This window comes from Stigmatopora nigra, chromosome 6, assembly GCF_051989575.1.
Source record: "Stigmatopora nigra isolate UIUO_SnigA chromosome 6, RoL_Snig_1.1, whole genome shotgun sequence".
NCBI lineage: Eukaryota > Metazoa > Chordata > Actinopteri > Syngnathiformes > Syngnathidae > Stigmatopora > Stigmatopora nigra.
In genome coordinates, this window is record NC_135513.1 from 14,390,172 (window position 1) to 14,409,855 (window position 19,684).

Here is a 19,684-nt window from a genome sequence, read left to right on the forward strand (position 1 = left end):
CCATTAAGGCTTTTATGGGGGAGTGTCTATTTTTGGTTATTGTATTATTATACATTTATTTAAAAAAATAACTTTTTTTTATATTACAGCATATCAAATAAAGTTCAAACAAAATCAATGAAATTTAAAGGAATTAAAAAAAATAGACCAGTAACTTGATTTTTTTTGTTTTCAATATATTTAAATCATAACATACCATTGACAGTGATAGCTGTCCAATATAATGCCTGTGCCAAATACAGTGCTTGACATCCAATCCATTTTGATTGGATCAGGCGAATGAACGAAGATCCCTAATTGGGCGTGTCGTCCCGTCAATGCCAATTTGTGCATGCAAGGGTTAAACCCTTTTAAACCTGGCCATTTGTAGGGTTTGAGTGGGTACTCCAGCTACTACTACTTATGTGACAATGTTCTACTTTATTGTGCGCCACATTAAAAAAATAAAAATGTTAATTTCTACACCTGCCAACGTACGAAATATATTTTTTCTTTGTCAGTGTTGTCGAGATGAAAAAAGCAACCTGGCGATGTATTTTTAGAACATACTGCAATGGTTGGCGCACTCTTCTTTCAATGGAAGGTGTTTGTCCCTCTCTAGCGTTGAACAAAGGAACTGCAACCTAAAGTGAAGGACACACCCATTAGTGATGTTAATGTAAATGAAAATCTTCCCCAAGGGCTGATTGATTTCATAAAATTTAATTTACCAACAATTATAAGTCTTACTTTGGAGTTGTTCCATAATTGTTTACACAGTTTTGCAGGATGACAAAAATATTAGTTATTTTTTTTTACATCTTGTGTCAGTTTTGCAGCATATTGCAGAGAAACGCATATTTATGCTACTTTTTAAAACATGTCAACTGAACTTTTCTTGTGGTTTTGAAGTGTGTTAACTACGAGATGACTTATTTATAACTCAAAAAGTGTACGCATTATCATAAACGAACGTGGCAACCTGCTTCTTCATCAAAGTCCGAGATTCCTAGCGCCGGTGCGCTACTTTTCTAATCCTCGTCTTCTTCGTCTTCATCTGTCTGCTCCCGAGAGTCCAACTCGTCTTCGTCGTCCACCTAGCGAGAAAGCGGGTTCTTAGAATGGACAAAAAGGAGCAAAATGGCACTGGTGGACGTACCGTCTCTCCAAAGGTTTTGAGTTTCTTCTTGAGGCTTTGGATCTTCTGGTCCTGGTCGGCCAGCAGCATGAGCAGGTCATCCTGCTCTTTTTTGGAATCTTGTAGTTCCGTTTCCAGCTTAGCAGTCTCCGTTTGCAAGATGGCCGCCGAGCTGGTAGCCGAGGCCGCCTGCTGCTCCAGTTGCGCTCGGCCCTCCGTCAGGTTCCGGACTTCCTCCTGAAGAACGGACATTTTTTAAAAAAAATGATTGTGTTGGAAGCGAGGCAAAATTTTCCACTCACTTTCAGTCGCTCCGTTTCGGACGTCTGAGCCGCTAGTCTGCTCTGCAGTTCGGCCATCTTGGCGGCGTCCTCTGAGGGGTCCCCGTTGGGGGCGGTGCCTAAAGACTTGGGAGGTTCATCTTGGTTAAAAACCCTCGAGCGAAAGTTTAATATCTAAGTAGTGTTTAATATCCAAGCAGTGTTTAATACCCAAGCAGTGTTTAATATCTAAGTAGTGTTTAATATCTAAGTAGTGTTTAATATCCAACTAGTGTTTAATATCCAAATACTCCATCCAAGTCCAAGCACCCATACATTATAGTAGGCACTTTTATTGACTTCCCCACTTTTTACCTCAGTTTGAGTTCTTCCCAGTAAGTCCTCATTGTCCATTTTCAGCTGTTGGATCTCAGCCGTCTGCGACTGAACTTGAGTCCTGAGAAGCTCCAATTCCTGGAAGCAACAATGAGTCATGTATATAAATCACTCAAGCATGGCATACTATTATAAGATTTCTCGAGATGCTTACCTTGATGAGTTCCACGTCGCCCAAGTCCCTTCCAGCGACCTCGCTTGGCTGTGACCCATCCGACCGCTGAGACAACACACACAAAATAAAAATGGTCCTCCATCTTTGCCCAAATTCAATACAGTAATCACTCAATTAATGAGTCTTCACTTATTGTGAATTCACTACTTTGTGATTTTTTCCGCTATTAATTATTTAAATGTTATTAACCACGATATTTGAGGGATTACTGTACAACGGAAACCTGGTTTACAACAAAAATTCATTAAATATTTGGGATCATAAGTTGAAAAGGTCATATGGCGGGCAATAGAAATTATTGCTATATAGAACTAAAGTGTAAATAAAGCATGCAATATTCTAAACAGAGCGTCTTAATGACAATGTGATACCGACCAATAGCAGACCAGCATTGAAATGACCTGACCAATAGCAAATTAGCATCTAAGGGACGTATATGCGTGGTGTTTTGGACACCATGTTTGAATTTTGGAACATTTTTTTGGAAAATTCCCGCCAAAAAAATTCATCTTCCACTTCATCACATGGAAAAAACAACGGGACTACACTACACTACGTACCAGAGACTCAATGATGGTGTCTTTTTCAGCCAGCTGCGTCTGAAGCAGAGCGTGTTGAGCACGCAGCTCCTCCATCTCCTCTCGAAGTTGCGTCGCCTCTTCGGATCGGACGCCATTGACGTGGGTGCCGTCTCCCATGGTGCTGTTGGCCTGGATGGGGTTTTCTTTACCTGTGAGCCGATGGAGAAAGTGTTATGTCCGGGAGATTTTGTTAGTTGCGTGGTTGGAGTTGGGGAACTCACCCAGTTTCAGTTTGAGGAGGTTGTATTGGTCTTTGTGCTGCTGGATCTGGCTCAGCTGTTGGGCCATAGTGCTCTGCATCTGTTCGGTATCGCTGGTCATGGAGGACACCTGCTCTTTTAGTTCTTGGATTTTGGCATCCTGGGGGAAAACGTGGGAAATCAGTTACGGAATTATTTTTAAAAAAAAGTTTTTTTTTTTTTAATAAATGGATTAAAAGAACTGAATTAAAAGTCCTGAATATTCAGTTTTTTATAGATCTAAAACAATGTTCAATTGAGCTTTTTTAAATATATTTTTCAATTTTACTAAATGATTTTTGAACTAAAAACACAGAAAAAATTGATAAAAAATGACAATTATTGATTTAAAAGGGCAAAATCAGGAAATTTTCCTATACATCTATACTCTTCATTTTAATTTGATCCTAAAACAGAAAGTCAGCACTCATTATTTACTTTCCCGGGCCACGAAAAATGATGCGGCAGGCCAGATTTGGCATTGATACATTATATTCAGATATGAATACATTACAGTCTTATATTTAATAATATAGTTGTGGTAGTAATAATATAATGGTAGTGATCCTACTTCTACTACTCCTACTCTGATGACATCACCATGCGGAACATCACTACATTTTGCATTGGGATTTACTGACAACGATTTTTGAAACATATAAGCATACTGTTCCCCCTAAAAATATATTATTTCTTATTTATTGAGGCTCCAAAATGGATAGATAACTCTAAAAAGTTTTCCTTGTTTAATTTCTTGCTTATTTACCTGCTCTCTTATCAGCTCCTTGTACTGCGTGACAATATTGTCGTGCTGCTCCAGCGACTTCTTCACCTCCTCCTCCTTCTTCTCGTCTTCACTGGACTTATGCACCGCCTTGGTTATCACCCCTGTTAACACACGGATGTCAAACACCCTAATTTTAATATACTATGCCTTCTTCTACTATAGTGCATACACAACTCCCAAAAAAATCTCTACCTGCACTATAAATGAGCTCCAAAGTGCCCATCAAGCAGAAGAACCAGCAATTTTCTCTGTGTACTCACCCTCCAGTTCTTTGACCAGCTTGGTAAACTCATGGTCAAAGAGCATCTGGTCCGGAGCTGGGAAAACCGGTTGTGGCTTCTGTGCGGCACGCGAGTACAACTCGTGTTTGGTGACGAAGCCCAGCTTCTCTACAAAGTTTTCCTTGCCGATGCGCTTCTCGATTAGCTGCTTCAACTTCTCTCTGTCGGAGGGGAAAGTAAAGAGAGGTTAAAACCGGATCTGTGGGGCTAGTACGGAGGCCACATTGGCTTTAAAAATTTGCCAGATGGGCGGGGTCAGAACAAGATACGATACAAATAAAAAAGTGCATCCGTTAACAGTACATATGAAAGATACAGAGAAAAAAGGACTAAAGTGTTAATATATTCATCACTCATCATTAAAGAAAAAAGTATAAAGTACTACAAAGGAATGTATTAAGAAATATTAAAATGTCATTTAAAAAAGATAGAGGGGCGGGGTTAGCACAAGATAGGATGCATGTAAAAAAGTGCATCCGTTAACAGTACATATCAAACAAAGAGAAAAAAATGACTAAAGTATTGACATACTCATTACTCATCATTCAAGTAAAAAGTACAAAAAAATAAAGTAATAAGGAATGTATTAAGAAATATTAAAATGACATTTAAAACACAAAAAAACAAATAAGAGTGGACAGAGCTACTGCCACTGGCTTCCGCGTGACAGCGCCATCTTGGGGAGAAAAAAAATAAATTAATTAAAAAAACATTTGGACAACGTTGGCGGGCCGGATTTAAAAACCTAACGGGCCGTAGTTTGTCCATATCTTGGCTAGTGGGAGGGGCTTACTTGGTGTAGTTCTCCAGCGAGTTGTCGTTGTAGTAAATGCAGATACCCAGCAGGAGGGCGCAAAGTCCTTGGACCAGACGTTCATCCTCGCCTAGGTTCTCCGAGATTTGTGCCGTCAGCTACAGTGGTCCAAGAGTCAAGGTTTTTTTTTGGATTTTACCTGTAGGAAATATTCAAAATGGAGCTGGCTGCTCACTAAAAGGATACAAAAGGGACATTTTCCTGGTTGTGTAGAAAGTGCGTGACGGCGATGGGGCAGTTGTTGATCCATGTGCACAGTAGCATGAGGAGACCCACTCTGGTTTGGACTTTGCTGCCCTGTTTAACACAATAAAAGATATTTTCAATGTCATATAAATAGAAAATAAAATAATAAATTCCATTAAAAAGCAGACATGGGCGTGCATGTTAATGAAATTGGCATTTATGGCAGAAAATTATGAGATAAATGACTAGATTTATTTTTTTAAAAAGGCATATCAGATGTTTTTGTCAAACTTTGTAGTACTTCCATTAGTAATATTCCTTTCAACAAATGTATACGTTAAAAAATAATGCCCTAAAAAACAGGTTATATATATTTTTTTCATACAAAAAACTTGCATTTTTGCAACTTTTGTCCATATTACCATTCTGTATAAACCCAGATTAGGGCCCATAAAGAGTGGCATACACATTTAAGTTTTAGTTATTAAATAGAAATAATTATATGCATGTAATTTCTGTAAAAAAATGAAAAAAAAATCTAAAAAAAATGTTTTTTATGGCCCTCAATTCCAAATCTAAAGTAGATTTTTATATACATTTCATAGTATTTAACTCTTTGCCTCTCAAGTGACCGCCAATTCAGTAAAAAACTCATTTTTCATTGCCACTGGCAGCCAATGAGTTAAATGAGCACCCAAAATTTATGTTGTGAAGGAGGCCGTTCACAAAGTTAGCACAAAAACCAGCAAGGGAAAGACAAGGTTAAGTTGAGCAATGCATGCATGTTTTGCTACATCATAATTTTGCCATAAGAGTGGGAGGGGCCATTTTCCAATAGTAAATAAAATACATTTTCATATTTCATTTTCGCTACTACATGCAACAAGTCAAAAAGAAACTACAACAACTTATTTAAGAAGTAAAAAAAAAAAAAATCACCTTAGTCTCCAAATTGGACGCAATGGACAAAAAGTAAAACAAAAAAATGGCTTTATGGACAAAAAACATACAATTGAATGTGCAAATAAATGTGTAAAATAAAACAAAAACAAAAAAAACAGTTACCCCTCACCGATGTTATTAAAAATGTGCAAAAATATTTTTTTTTTAACTCACTGACTGCCATTGAAAGTCAACCTGACCAAAAAAATGGAATAAAATATCTGAAAATCACCAAAAAAAAGCCAGTGCGGCCTGTTTATAAACCACAGGATAGGAAGGGGGGAACCAAAAGTTGCTACTACCCACCAAGATCCCCTTCACACAAAGCTCTCAAAACCCATTTTAATCCTACACAAGCCAAGCCTAGAGGTGGAAAACCCAAAACAGGCTTAAATGACACACAAAGCACACATGTTGCACGCACTTTACTCACCCGCCGGCTGATCTTATCACCCTGAAAAATCACAATGTGACAGCGCTCTAATCAATAGCACTTAACGATTAGCCACCAAAGATGTTTCTTCAATTTTTTTTTAGAGCCAGGTATCCCTTTAAACCAGTGTGAAACAAACTTCTGTATTTTCTCTCGCATATAAGCCGCATTCACGTATAAGCCTAGTCATTCCTAGGTAAGATGGCGGCAATTAATAGCAGGCATAAGTGAGTTTTTTTGCCACGTTTTATGCAAAATACTGTTTTTTTTTCTTGAATTACATTCATAGACGTCAAAATATATATTTTTAAAGTGTTTTATCTGTTTATCTTTTCTCTATTTTGACATCAATGACCATATTGTCTTGCGTTATTGCATTTTTTTGCATGTCAAGTCTAATTTATGCACGTATAAGCCGCACCCTCGATTCAGTCATGTTTTTTTTAGTGACAAATACGGCTTATATGCGAGAAAATACAGTTATTGCTACCAGTCTACCTGGGAAAGGATGTTGGTGCACTGCTGGAGCAAGGAGACTGGAGGCTTTCCCAGGCTGGTAGCTAGCTGGACCCGTAGCAACTGCTCCTTCTGGGTAAAGTTGTCCTGCAGGGCGTGTGCTAGCGCCACCGCCGCACACCAATTGGACAGAGAGTCGGTGGAGAAGAGGCCGCCGCACAGCAGCTGGCCGGCCGAGATGGAATTGGCTGTGGGGACACATGTGAGAGCACATGTCATGATTGTGATCCCTTGCTGGACCAATGCGTGGTACTGACCGTCAATGGTGGATGGCAAAAGTGTTGCTACGATCTCCCCTTGGCCTTTTTCATTCTTGTACAAGAAACACTGGAAGCAGTAGAGCACGGCACAGCGGAGCACAAAGGGTTGCCGCTCGTTGACCATGGACATGAGCAGGACTACGATGGCGGGTCTGAATGGTGAGAGGACATTGATTTCAATATATTTCCTAAAAAATATATATATACATGTTTTTTTTTATTAATGATTGAATGTCATATTGAAATTGTAATAATTTGGTCGAGCGGACGTTTGGTCGCCCCGGACGTTTGGTCGCCCCGGACGTTTGGTCGCCCCGGACGTTTGGTCGCCCCGGACGTTTGGTCGCCCCGGACGTTTGGTCGCCCGGACGTTTGGTCGCCCGGACGTTTGGACGCCCGGACGTTTGGTCGCCCGGACGTTTGGTCTCCCAGATGTTTGGTCCAAAATATCATGCCGATGAATTCCTATATCTCACCTGGGTGGGTTCGATGGCGCGTTGACTGAAGCAAAGTAATCCTGATTAACCTGCGAGCCTCTGATGACTTCAGACACAGTGTTGATGGTCTATAAGAACATGTCGACGAGACATTTTGAGGCCGGACAGACCCACTTTGCACCGTCACGCGCTATCGACGCCGACTGACCTCGGTGAGAATGTCCGCCGGTACGCCGGTAGCCATGAGGATTGTACACAGCTGCTGCAGCAGGCCGCATTGGTACATGGACCTTTGACAACTGGCCGTCGCTCCCGGAGAATTCACCGGAGACACCATAACTCGCACCAGCTGTTGATGACATCATCAATAGACGTCACAGTAGACAAGTAGACAACAAAAAAAACAGACGAGGTCGAGGTACGGAACCTGTAGCATGAGGTGAAGGTTGGTGACTTTCTGCGCCGACCATCCCGAGTTGTCGTCGCCGACCTCGAACCACGGTTTCATGCGCTGGATGAAGGAGCCCTCCTTGAAAAAGTTCTGGTTGGAGCTGTTGTTTTTGAGGAGGTTGCGCAAGAGCAGCAAACAGTCCTCCACTACGATCCCTGGGCACCAAAAATGGTTGATTTAGTGACACTTGTTTGGAGGGAATAGAGTAGCGTTTAGGTGGTACCTCCATCGCTGCTGCCCTCTTCTGTGATGATATCCAAGAGGCGCTCAAAGGCGTTCTCAAAGGCCACAATCTTCTGGATGGCTGCATTGCCTTTGGTCAGCTGTTGTAGCAACAGTAAGCCCTGTGGGGGGTGGAAAATTGGTTTGAATACCTACTAAAGAATTTATGGACCTTGTGACACCATCTTGGATTGTACTTTGGTATCAAAGACACATTAAACAGATATACACAGTACTTCATTAAAATCTAAAGTAGTTTTCTCCATTTACATTTAAGCAAATGAGGGTTTTGCTTAGTTGTTTTTAAAAACAATAAAATACATATATATAGTAATTCATTAAGATCTAAAGTATTTTTTTCCATTTAAATTGAAACAAATGAGGGTTAACTCACATTTTTTAAAAACAAGATAATATAGATATATGAATTTATTAATACCTAAATCATTTTTCTCAATTTAAATTAAAACGAATGAGTTTCGCTTACTTGTTCTTAAAAACAATATAATATATAGTAATCAATTTAAATCAAAAGTAGTTTTCTCCATTTAAATTTAAACGAATGAGGATTTAGCTTACTTCTTTTTAAAGCTTACTTGTTAAGAAATTGATTTTTAATTCATTACAAAAATTGTATACTACACTGTAAATCAGATTAGCAATTTAGCATTCATTGCTAAAATCAGAGTGATATATCCATAGCACTGCCGCTGTGGCAGCTAAAATGCTAATTGTAAAATTTCAAAGCACTCACATCATTGCGTATGACTTCTCGGGAATCAGCCAGCAGGTCCATCAATCTGGAGACCCCTACAAGGGCAAAGAAAAGATGTACACAGAGTAGAAACAGCATCGGGCCACATATTGCCGACATACCCATGGGGCTGACCAAAATGATGCTCTGGAGCTGGACACACTGGTTCCTTAGCAGGGCCGTCAGTAGCTTCACAGCAGGCCAACGTACGTGAAAATCAAACTCCTGCAAAGATAAGGCGCTCATATTCAATATTCCCTCTAATTTTTCATGTAAAAAATGATGTAAAACACAAAAGAATATCAATTCTTTCAATTTTTCCACTGTGTACCTCCAGCATGGTGAGAAGCAACGTGATGTGTTCAGGGTCCTGGATAAAAGCCTCGGTAAATTTAGCGCCCAAGTCATCAGGCTGTTTCTGTGCAGTCTCATCTGTACCCCGAAAAAAGAGGACATTTCAGGTGAGGTGTTGTCAGAAGCAAATAGAATAAAAGTTCTGCTTAGTTATGAATTGTTTTTTAGATAGAATAAAGTTCAGTTTGGAGTATTATGGGTAAAGAGGGCAATCGTGCACAGTGAAAAGGTTTTACCTTCTGATTCGTCTGTGAGGTTAAGACATGGAAGAGAAGAAAAGAGAGGAAATTTTTAAAAACATAGATAGAAGAGGACAATGGACACTGAATGATGGTCCATGTAAACAGAAAAACAATGACAATGGTGAAGCGTCCATTTTGTTATTGTTGACTACCTTGCTCTTCTTCCTCTTCATTGCAGATGATGTTGTAGAGTGTATCCAAAGCGTAGGCAAGGATTTCAGAGTCAGATCTGTTGGATTTTACAGTGAAAATGTCAAAAATAATATTATAATTTATGGGAAAATATGTTTTTTTCCTTGCCTATCTGTCTGCAGGATGTTGATCAAGTGATCCATTGCTTGTGTGGCAACCTCCATTCGGTATTTCTGCAAAAATAAAGTGTATTTTTTTAATGTAAATTTAGTTTGTATGATGACAGTTAAAAAAAATTTAATAATACCTTAGAAAGGGATTTAAGAGCACGGACTGCATCCCTTCGATCTTCCAGTAGAGTTGATGAGGCAACCCTGTCGCACAATTTCTGGATCTGCCACAGTAAATAATTATTAATCATATGCAAGATAATTTTGCTAGCATCCAGAAACCAATTGTAACAAATGAATGCAAGTAAAAAGATAATAATTCTCTCAATGGCTGCGATTGATAGCGACAAACGTCCAATAATTTGAATAGGGAATGCCTGGATCTCATTAGCCCCGCCCATTCAAAACGAATTGGACGTCTATAGCCGTCAATGTCAGCTAGTGAGTTAATTAGCTGCTAAATACTATAACATGTATATCTTAAGCAAAATTCAAGTGTATATTGGAATAGCATTTTGTAATACAACGTTTAGAGATTTAATAACATTTATTAGAAAGCACGACAGCTAGCAACATTAGCTTATTAGCATTCAGACGAGCAAATGTGAAAAGATGGACAGCTCGTACACTAAGTCGTGAAGTTTATATATCATTTTAGAAAGTCTTATGTTGACTTTTCATGAAGGTATTTTGGGAGTATTATGGAGTTAATACGAATCTAATGGCTGGTAGGTGGGGACAGCTTCCTACCGTCTCCGCTCCAGTCGGCTGCGGCCCGACAGCTTGGCCGCCCATCACTCCTCTGAAGAAGTTCATTTTGTGGAAGCGGCCCCTCCGTTGACAACGGCACTCCGGAGTCCCCTAGAAAAAGAAAATGACTAATTTGTGCACGCAAGTTTTAAGTTTTGTTTTGTTTTTTGAGGTGACAGAGCGACCCCGGAACTCCTTGCGGGAGAAGACTGCACATGCGCGAGACGTGGCGATACGTGGCCCGTCGCTGGTAAATTTAAAGGGCCAGCATAAAATTATGTATGAATAGAAGTACGTAGTTCATACTAATTATACTAATTATCAATACATGAGTTGTACCATTGTATTAAACAAGTTAGACATGAAGTTGTTATGTTTACCTTTAACCTAATCCCAGGAAGACAGAATAAATATGATGCATTTCACTCTTTAAAATGCCTACACATTTATACACACATGCCTATACATTTATTACAATTCAGCAACTCTAACTTGACCTTTCTCATATTCCTTGACAAGTTAAGAGCTCTCTAGGTTATATATTCGACAATAATATATATACATAAAATAATGAACAAACACTAAAATTATAAGTCACCCACTGTCGTCTGTCTTGTTTGTTCACATTTCTTAAAAAAAAAAAAAAGTGGCGCTAAAAAAGCATGTATGACAGATATATTCCGCGACAGGTATCAGGGCCCCAAAGCCCACTAGGCCTGACTGACTTGGAAACATTACAATTAATTGAAAATGGAATATACTGTCCACAATATGGCAACTATAATATTTGTAAATCACAAAGAAACATTTTAACCTAAAATAAATTCAATTTGTGCAAAAGATAATATAGCTTTTACACAAATGTTCATTTTTAAATGACAGGCAAAGCGGAAAACACCAAACCTCGATTTTGAGGTCCTTCCCGCTTGGCTGGCGTTAGAGAAATGACGTAGCAGCCATGTTGATCAGCTGATTCTGGTTGAGCGATTCGATCCAAAATGTACCTTCAATATGAGATTTAACATCTAAATCAAGTATATCCTCATCAATTTGTCCACGACTGACATGTTAATATTGGGTATGTATGCTTTTATTTTGCCCCCTTGTCCCTAACATGGTGTAATAGCATTTGTGCTAAGTCAGTGGCTAACAATAAACATCACACAGCTAACGTCAGGCCCTTCAAGTTGCTTTGTGCGACACCGCGCAGGTAAACAAACAAACAAAAAATGTCTATTCACTCATATTTTAATACTTTAACGTGGCAGAGTACAATTGGGCTTTGGCGGTGGTTCGACTTTTGTATTTATTTTTTAACCTATTTTTAAGATTTTATGAGCATTACGGCTACCGTCGAGGCTCTCTTGACCGATGGACTCCCGTAGTGAGGAAAAAGGTGGAAAATACGTGTTATAAATGCGCCTAAACTAATTTTACTGTGTTTGTGAGAGTGCATATTGTTAAAATGATGTTATTTTGTGTTAATGAGTCTCCGTTGTGCAATGCAGCATAGTACAATTAACATAAATCCTCATATTTCAGCTTCCCTTTATCATTCATGATAAATTAAAGCTGGTAAATGTTTTTCTTCTTTTCCACCCGCAGGCCGCCATCATGGACAAAATTCTGGAAGGCCTAATCAGCTCCGCTCACACGCTTCCGGTGAAGAAAGCCATCGTGAAGAAGGTTGTGGAGGCGGCCGAGAAGGACGTCGGGACGGAGGAATGTCGTTCTCTCTTCTCCGTCACCACTCGCCTCATTCTTCTCGGCGAGGATACTTTCCAGAAGCAGGTTTGACAAATATTTACTCAATCGAATGTGAGACTGGCACTAACAAACTGGAAAAATAGAGCGACTTATAGTCCGGAAAATACGGTAGTGAATGTCTATTTTTTTCTGACCTCCGCAGGTGGGCTTCCAGGTCCTGGAGGCGTACGCTCGCTACCACCGCTCGGAATTTGAGGCGTTCTTCAACAAGGACTTTGTGGTCTCCTTGCTTCAGCAAGGCTACGAGCAACTAGATCACAAAGACCCGGCCATAGTGGACTTTATCCACTGCGGTTTGCGGCTACTCATCAGCTGCCCCGCCGTACTGGAGCTCTTCGCCGCCGTCCAGGTGGAAGCGCTGAGGACCGTGTGCGAGCGGCCCGGCCCGGCACTGTGCGCCCGCCTGGCCGCCCTGCTGTCCGACTTTGTGCAGTGCGTCCCCAGGGACAAGGCCGGCCTCCTCTTTTGCCAGCAGCTGGTCAGGACCATTGGCTACTTCCACTGCCTGACCAGTCAGGAGCAGGAGCTGGGCGAGTATGTGGCCCATGTCAGCAAGGTCGCCACCTTGCTGCAGAACATCTGGAAGGCCGAGCCGGCGGCATTGCTGCCTTCCTTGCAGGAGGTCTTTGCCATCATATCTTCCACAGGTAATAAACAGAGTCTCTTGACCAGGTGGCTTCATTTTTTTTGGACTTCCAAATAAATAAGTCCACGTATATAGTATACACATACCTGTAATAGTGCATGTAATAGTACATGTAGCATAGTAATAGTACATGTAGCATAGTAATAGTACATGTAATAGTACATGTAGCATAGTAATAGTACATGTAATAGTACATGTAGCATAGTAATAGTACATGTAGTAGTACATGTAGCATAGTAATAGTGCATGTAGCATAGTAATAGTACATTTAGCATAGTGATAGTACATGTAGCATATTAATAGTACATGTAATAATACTACATGTAGCATAGTAATAGTACATGCAATAATACTACCTGTAGCATAGTAATAGTACATGCAATAATACTACATTTAGCATAGTAATATAATAAGTACTGTATTTTCACGACTATAAGGCGCACCACATTTAAAGGCGTACCCTCAATGAATGACACTTATTTTTTCCCATATATAAAGCACACTGGATTATAAGGCGCCCTGTCAATTTTGGAGAAATTTTAAGACTCTTAAGTGCGCCTTATACTCGTGAAAATACAGTATTTTATTTTTGTCTGGCCCCTTCCTCAGACCCATCCTTCGAGCCTTCTATCGCCTTGGCCAGTCTGGTGCAGCACATTCCAGTCCAGATGATCACCATCCTCATTAAGAGCCTCACCACTGACCAGAACGTCAAAGACGCTAACATGACCAAAGCGCTGTGCAGGTGAGTCCACCCCGAACCGTGACGGCCACGGAGGCTACACTCATTGGGGTCCCCTGTTATTTTTTTTAGGATGATAGACTGGCTGTCATGGCCTCTGGCCCAACACGTGGACACTTGGGTCATTGCTCTGCTCAAAGGACTGGCCGCAGTTCACAAGTTCACCATTTTGATTGACGTCACTTTGCTCAAAATTGAACTGGTAGGTCCCAAAATACAATCATATTCCTTATCCTCCTATGTAGTTTGACTTTTATATGTCGGTCTCCATTACTATAATAATAATGATACAATAATCATCAGGTTTTCAACCGTCTTTGGTACCCCATCGTGCGAGGGGGTGCCCTGGCCGTCCTCTCCCACATGCTCCTGAGTTTCCAGCACTCTCCCGAGGCCTTCCATCTGGTAAGGAATCTTGCTAATCCACATAAATGCCGCCGGTCCGCAACCCTCCAATCTCCTTTTGTCGTCTTTCCCAGGTTATTCCGCACGTGGTGCCTCTGGTGCGATCGCTGCAGGCCGACAAACTGGCCACCAGTAAAGCCTTCCTGTTCCAGTTCACGGAGCTGGTCCACTGCATGATGTACCAGTACTCGGGTTTCCCGGATCTCTACGACCATATTTTGGAAGCCGTCAAGGTAAAGGAGGATCGTGATTGGCTGCATCGTGAGCGTTCTTTCAGTCATTGGCTACATTTGACAGTGATTGGTGTTAGCCTCATGCTAATAAGTTAGCTTTGTTTATTTTTGGTGTTAGCCTCATGCTAATTAGATAGCTTTATTTATTTTTAGTTAGCCTCATGCTAATAAGTTAGCTTTATTTTTGGCATTAGCCTCATGCTAGTAAGTTAGCTTTATTTATTTTTGGCATTAGCTTTTATTTACTTTGGTGTTAGCATCATGCTAATAAGTTAGCTTTTTATTTTGGTGTTAGCCTCATGCTAATATGCTATCGTTATTTATTTTTGGCGTTAGCCTTATGCTAGTAAGTTAGCTTTTTATTTTGGTGTTAGCCTCATGCTAATATGCTATCGTTATTTATTTTTGGCGTTAGCCTTATGCTAATAAGTTAGCTTCATTTATTTTTGGTAATAGCTTCATGCTAATGAGTTAGCTTTATTTTGTGTTTAGCCTTATGCTAATGAGTTAGCTTTATTTATTTTGGGTTTAGCCTTAATGCTAATAAATTCGCTTTTTATTTTTGGCGTTAGCCTCATGCTAATAAGTTAGCTTTATTTATTCTGGCGTTAACCGCATGCTAATAAGTTAGCTTTATTTATTTTTGGCGTTTGCCGCGTGCTAATTTAAATGACATGAGGCTAATAAGTTAGCTTCATTTATTTTCGGCATTAGCCTCATGCTAATAAGTTAGCTTTATTTATTTTTGGCGTTAGCCCCATGCTAATAAGTTAGCTTAATTTATTTTTGGTGTTAGCCTCATGCTAATTTAAAGGAAATTTGCATGTGTTCTTGGCAGGACCTTCCCAAACCCGGTGAGGACAAAATCAAACTAGTCCTGAATCAAAGCGCCTGGACTTCACAGTTCAACTCTTGCGCTTCGGGCCCGCCGCGGCAGGCCGGCAAATCCGAGACGGGCAAGACGGGCTTGGTCAACCTGGGCAACACCTGCTACATGAACAGCATCTTGCAGACGCTCTTCATGGCTACGGAGTGAGTCGCCAGGGGTACGACCACGGGGCCAAAAAGCAGTTCGCCATTCATGTCCGGAGCTTTTAATCCAACGCGCCTTTCTCTAGTTTCAGACGCCACGTCTTGTCGCTGCGCCTCAACGGTTCCGGCTCGTTGATGAAGAAGCTGCAGATGCTTTTCGCGTTCCTGGCACACACTCAGGTTGGCGTCGGACTGTTGACACACCGCTAAGGCGTGGCGTTGATGTTTTTGTTTTTGTTTCTTCCTGTAGAGGGCGGCCTACGCTCCAAGGAACTTTTTGGAGGTTTCGCGGCCGACCTGGTTCAACGCCGGTTCTCAGCAGGACTGCTCGGAATATCTGAGGTTTCTTTTAGACAGGTATGATGTGGGATTAGAGGTTAGATTATAAAGGGTGTCAGACTCGGGTTGGCTCGCGGGCCGCATTAACGTCAACTTGATTTCATGTGGGCCGGACCATTTTGAATATAATTTTTAGACTATTTTTTTTGTAAATGGATTAAAAGAACTGGATTAAAAGCTCTGAATATTCAGTTATTTATAGATCTAAAACAATGTTTATTTTAGTTTTTTTTAAATATATTTTTAGATTTTACAAAATGATTTTTGAACTAAAAACACAGAAAAAATTGATTAAAAATGACAATTATTGATTTAAAAGGGGGGAATAAGGAAATGTAATACACATCTATACTCTTCATTTGAATTTCATCCTAAAACAGAAAGTCGACATTCATGATTTACATTCCTGGGCCACACAAAATGATGCGGCGGCTCAGATTTGGCCCCCGGGCCACCACTTTAACACCACTAGGACCTTAAAAATTACATTCAAACTCCAGGGGCGGGGCTTGGTTTTGCCCTAAAATAAATTTAAAAAAATCTAAATAAATACAATTAATATTGACTGTAATTAGTTTTTTTGATGAAAATCCACATACAAAAAAAACAATTCAAAAATAAGTACTTTTATACTGCCTTGGCTTTCATATTTTAAATTTAGAACATCCACAACGGCAAAAAAAAACATCCCAAGCATAATAGGAATTATTTATTATTATTCTCATGTATATATTTTAAAAAGTAGTAGTGATTCATATGATACCCCATAAGTTGCATTTCAAAGGAAAGCGTAACCATGACAACTCCCTCCGAATTTAGCAATGTTGTTGTTTTTGTCCCAAGGTTACACGAAGAGGAGAAAACCATTCAGGTCTTGGAATCTACCACACCCGGCGTCGACGTCATCGAAGCTCCAACACCCCCCGACGTGGGCGGAGCTACCTCACCCCAATCCGACGACAAGCGGACCCTCATCGAAAGAACATTCGGAGGCAAGCTAGTAACAGGCGTCCGCTGCACGCACTGCGACGGCGTCTCCGAGAAGGAGGAGCCTTTCACCGACCTATCACTAGCCTTCTGCCCCTCTCGGGACGACGACAAATCCGTAGAAGGTTCCATCAACGTCAACGGCGGCGGCGAAACGTCCACATCGGCGTCCGAAGACCAAACATCCGCACCAACTTCGGAAAGGGAGGAGCCACCTTTATCCGTACCGGACTTGGTGGACTACTTCTTAGCTCCCGAGATCCTAGACCAGGACAACGCGTACTTTTGCGGCAAATGTGGCGGTCTACGGCGGGCAGAGCGGACCCTCAAAGTGACGGCGGCGCCCGAGTACCTGATCCTGACGTTACTACGCTTCGCTTACGACGCTAAATGTCACGTACGCCGCAAAATCTTGGATAACGTCACCATCCCGCCACGCCTACGTCTGCCCGTTCAGCAGCCGGTGCCGCCCTCACCGCCTAAAACCCCGCCCACCTCGGCATCCCCGCCCCCAAGCAGTGAAAACCTAGCAAAGAAGCTAAAACCCTCCCATCAAGACGAGGAAGTCCAATCCGTGGTTTACGTTCTGGGATCTGTTGTTATGCACTCGGGGGTGTCGTCCGAGAGCGGACATTACTACTCCTACGGTCGAGACCGCGCCCCCCAGGACGACCTTTCCGACTCAAAAGACGGCTCGGGCCAAGGGGAGCAAATCCGAGAGAATCCCGGCGCCGCGAGCACCGCCCCCGCCGACGAATGGCTGCTGTTTAACGACAGCAGGGTGACATTTGCCTCCTTCCAATCGGTGCAGAATATCACCAGTCGCTTCCCCAAAGACACGGCCTACGTGCTCATGTACAGGAAACAGGAAGTAGCGGGACGGGATGCCGGTAACGGCTCGACGGCGGACAACGGGAGCGGGCAGTGTGCAGCTGAACCGCCACTGCAGAAAGAACTACTGGATGCTATTATTAAGGATAACAAGCTCTATCTGCAGGTATGGCCGGATCTGGTAAAAAAAGATTTTTATTTTTGATGATCTTTTAAATTGTGTGTCCAAGTGGTGGCCCGGGGGCCAAATCTGGCCCGACGCATTGTTTTGTGTGGCCCGGGAAAGTTAATAATGAGTGCCGACTTTCTATTTTAGGATCAAATTAAAATGAAGAGTATAAATGTATATTATTTCCTGATTTTCCCCCTTTTAAACCAATAATTTTCATTTTTTAATCCATTTTTTCTGTGTTTTTAGTTCAAAAATAATTTTATAAAATCTAAAAATATATTAAAATAGCTAAAATAAACTTTGTTTTAGAGATATAAAAAACTAAATATTCAGTGGTTGAATCCAATTATTTTAATCCATTTGTTAAAAAAATATAGTATATATGTATATTAAATTTCCTGATTTTACCCCTTTTAAATCAATAATTCTCATTTTTAAGTTCAAAAATGATTTTGTAAAATCTAAAAATATATACATCATTTTAGATCTTTAGAAATAATCAATAACTAGGGCTTTTAATCCAGTTCTTTTAATCAATTTATAAAAATAAAAGTAAGTGTAATGCTAGGTAGCCTGTAAAATCCATCAAATGAAATGAGCTAACAAATAAGTCGCCTGGAATGAGCAATTTCACGTGTCGCCGCTAGAGGGAGTCGCGGGAACGCCACCAAGCACTCTAAACGCTGTTTTTTTTTCACTTCTGGCAGGAACAAGAACTTAACGCTCGGACTCAGGCCCTGCAGGCTCCGTCGTCTTCCTGCTCCTTCAGGCCCGACGGCTCGGATGACAACAACCCGCCTGGGAGTTGCGGCCCCTCCGGAGGTGGTGGTGGAGGGGGCGGCGGCTTCAACACTATCAGTCGACTGGTCTTCTAAACACGCCGCGATAACAACAACTGCCATCTTTGTGAATGGCGATGGCGTCCAAAGACAAATGTCGGTTTTAAGGATACCGGAGTGAGTTTTTAGAAGGTTTCTAACCTTTCTAATTTATTGGGATTTTATTTTGCGATGAAATGTACGTTCCGTCAATCCAATGACGACCTGGTTCCAATGGATTGGACGTCATCAACGTGATCGGTCGCTGATTCCGCTTCTTACGTGCATGCTTTTTTGGACCTTTCTTTGGTGTGGTGCTTTTTTTTTGTTCTGAAGGACTGCTAGGGTTTGGTTTTTGGGCATTTCATAATTGTAATTCCTCAACTATATGCAATAAATGCCATTTTTTTCTATGATATGTCTACAAATGACGTCTGTTTTGAAGAACGAGGAGTATCATTTAAATTTTTGTGCGTATCTACACTTCTACTTACACAATTCATTAGTTCCAGAACTTTCTATATTAAATGGTTTATTAAATTATTGAATATACCCCCCATTTAATATATCCTTCATTTAATATACCACCCCCATTTAATATACTCCCCATTTAATATACCCTCCATTTAATATACCCTTCATTTAATATACCACCCCTATTTAATATATACCCTTATATTAAATGGGGTGGGGGTATATTAAATGGGGGAATATATGGAGGGAGACTGTATGTATATCAGAATTAAATAAGTGAGAAGAACTTGAAGGAAAATGCCTGGGGGGTAAGGTTATGTATCATTTAGAAACAAAGGATGGGGGCAGAAAAGTAGTTTGTGGGAAGGCTTAGATTGCTGAAATGAGGTTAACATTAAAGATGAAACTATACACGCCTTCCTAAATGATTTAAATTGCATCAAACATGCTAAATGAACTGTCATCGATTTTAATAAAGTCAATATCCGTCACAGCATGCACTGATTTATGCACCTTGATAACAATACTGTACAATGCTTTCAATGAGGATTTCACTTCCGATAATGCATTTCAAAATAAGATCATAACCTGTCTATGAACAGGTGAAACCACGTATATATGACTTTTACACTAAAAATACTTTCTTCAATTGATTCAAATGTTTGTTACAAACACTTTGAAATGTATGCATCAATTAATAACTTTATAAAAACACCGTTCATACATGTTTACTTTGAAA

At 40.7% G+C, this 19,684-nt stretch overlaps 2 protein-coding genes across 9 annotated transcripts; one reads left to right on the forward strand and one right to left on the reverse strand.

Annotated features, from left to right (window-relative positions):
• Positions 1-155: 155 nt before the first annotated feature.
• Positions 156-11,421, reverse strand: uso1 (USO1 vesicle transport factor). 7 transcript variants are annotated; one of them, XM_077718924.1, is made up of 28 exons: positions 10,997-11,015; positions 10,500-10,610; positions 9,887-9,973; positions 9,748-9,812; positions 9,600-9,676; positions 9,442-9,453; positions 9,183-9,283; positions 8,974-9,076; positions 8,852-8,907; positions 8,099-8,219; positions 7,852-8,030; positions 7,633-7,773; positions 7,464-7,552; positions 6,985-7,139; positions 6,710-6,915; positions 6,212-6,232; positions 4,837-4,947; positions 4,630-4,748; positions 3,816-3,997; positions 3,535-3,656; positions 2,751-2,889; positions 2,509-2,678; positions 1,928-1,993; positions 1,753-1,851; positions 1,420-1,524; positions 1,139-1,354; positions 962-1,076; positions 156-623 (listed from the first exon to the last, which is right to left on the reverse strand). In XM_077718924.1, exons 1-27 carry the CDS (start codon positions 11,003-11,005, stop codon positions 1,011-1,013), a joined length of 2,928 nt encoding a protein of 975 aa, XP_077575050.1. In that variant the 5' UTR covers positions 11,006-11,015; the 3' UTR covers positions 156-623; positions 962-1,010. The 7 variants fall into 7 exon arrangements, with proteins under 7 accessions (XP_077575050.1, XP_077575055.1, XP_077575054.1 ...); XM_077718929.1 differs by lacking the exons at positions 156-623; positions 10,997-11,015 and adding an exon at positions 11,403-11,421 and having other exon boundaries at positions 687-1,076; XM_077718928.1 differs by lacking the exons at positions 156-623; positions 10,997-11,015 and adding an exon at positions 11,102-11,155 and having other exon boundaries at positions 687-1,076.
• Positions 11,420-18,889, forward strand: usp38 (ubiquitin specific peptidase 38). Of its 2 annotated transcripts, none has more exons than XM_077718930.1 (12): positions 11,420-11,577; positions 12,105-12,290; positions 12,409-12,913; positions 13,522-13,657; positions 13,727-13,856; positions 13,958-14,059; positions 14,134-14,292; positions 15,131-15,324; positions 15,411-15,504; positions 15,575-15,681; positions 16,507-17,647; positions 18,361-18,889. In XM_077718930.1, exons 2-12 carry the CDS (start codon positions 12,114-12,116, stop codon positions 18,526-18,528), a joined length of 2,913 nt encoding a protein of 970 aa, XP_077575056.1. In that variant the 5' UTR covers positions 11,420-11,577; positions 12,105-12,113; the 3' UTR covers positions 18,529-18,889. The 2 variants fall into 2 exon arrangements, with proteins under 2 accessions (XP_077575056.1, XP_077575057.1); XM_077718931.1 differs by lacking the exon at positions 11,420-11,577 and adding an exon at positions 11,772-11,895.
• The last annotated feature ends 795 nt before the right edge of the window (positions 18,890-19,684 follow it).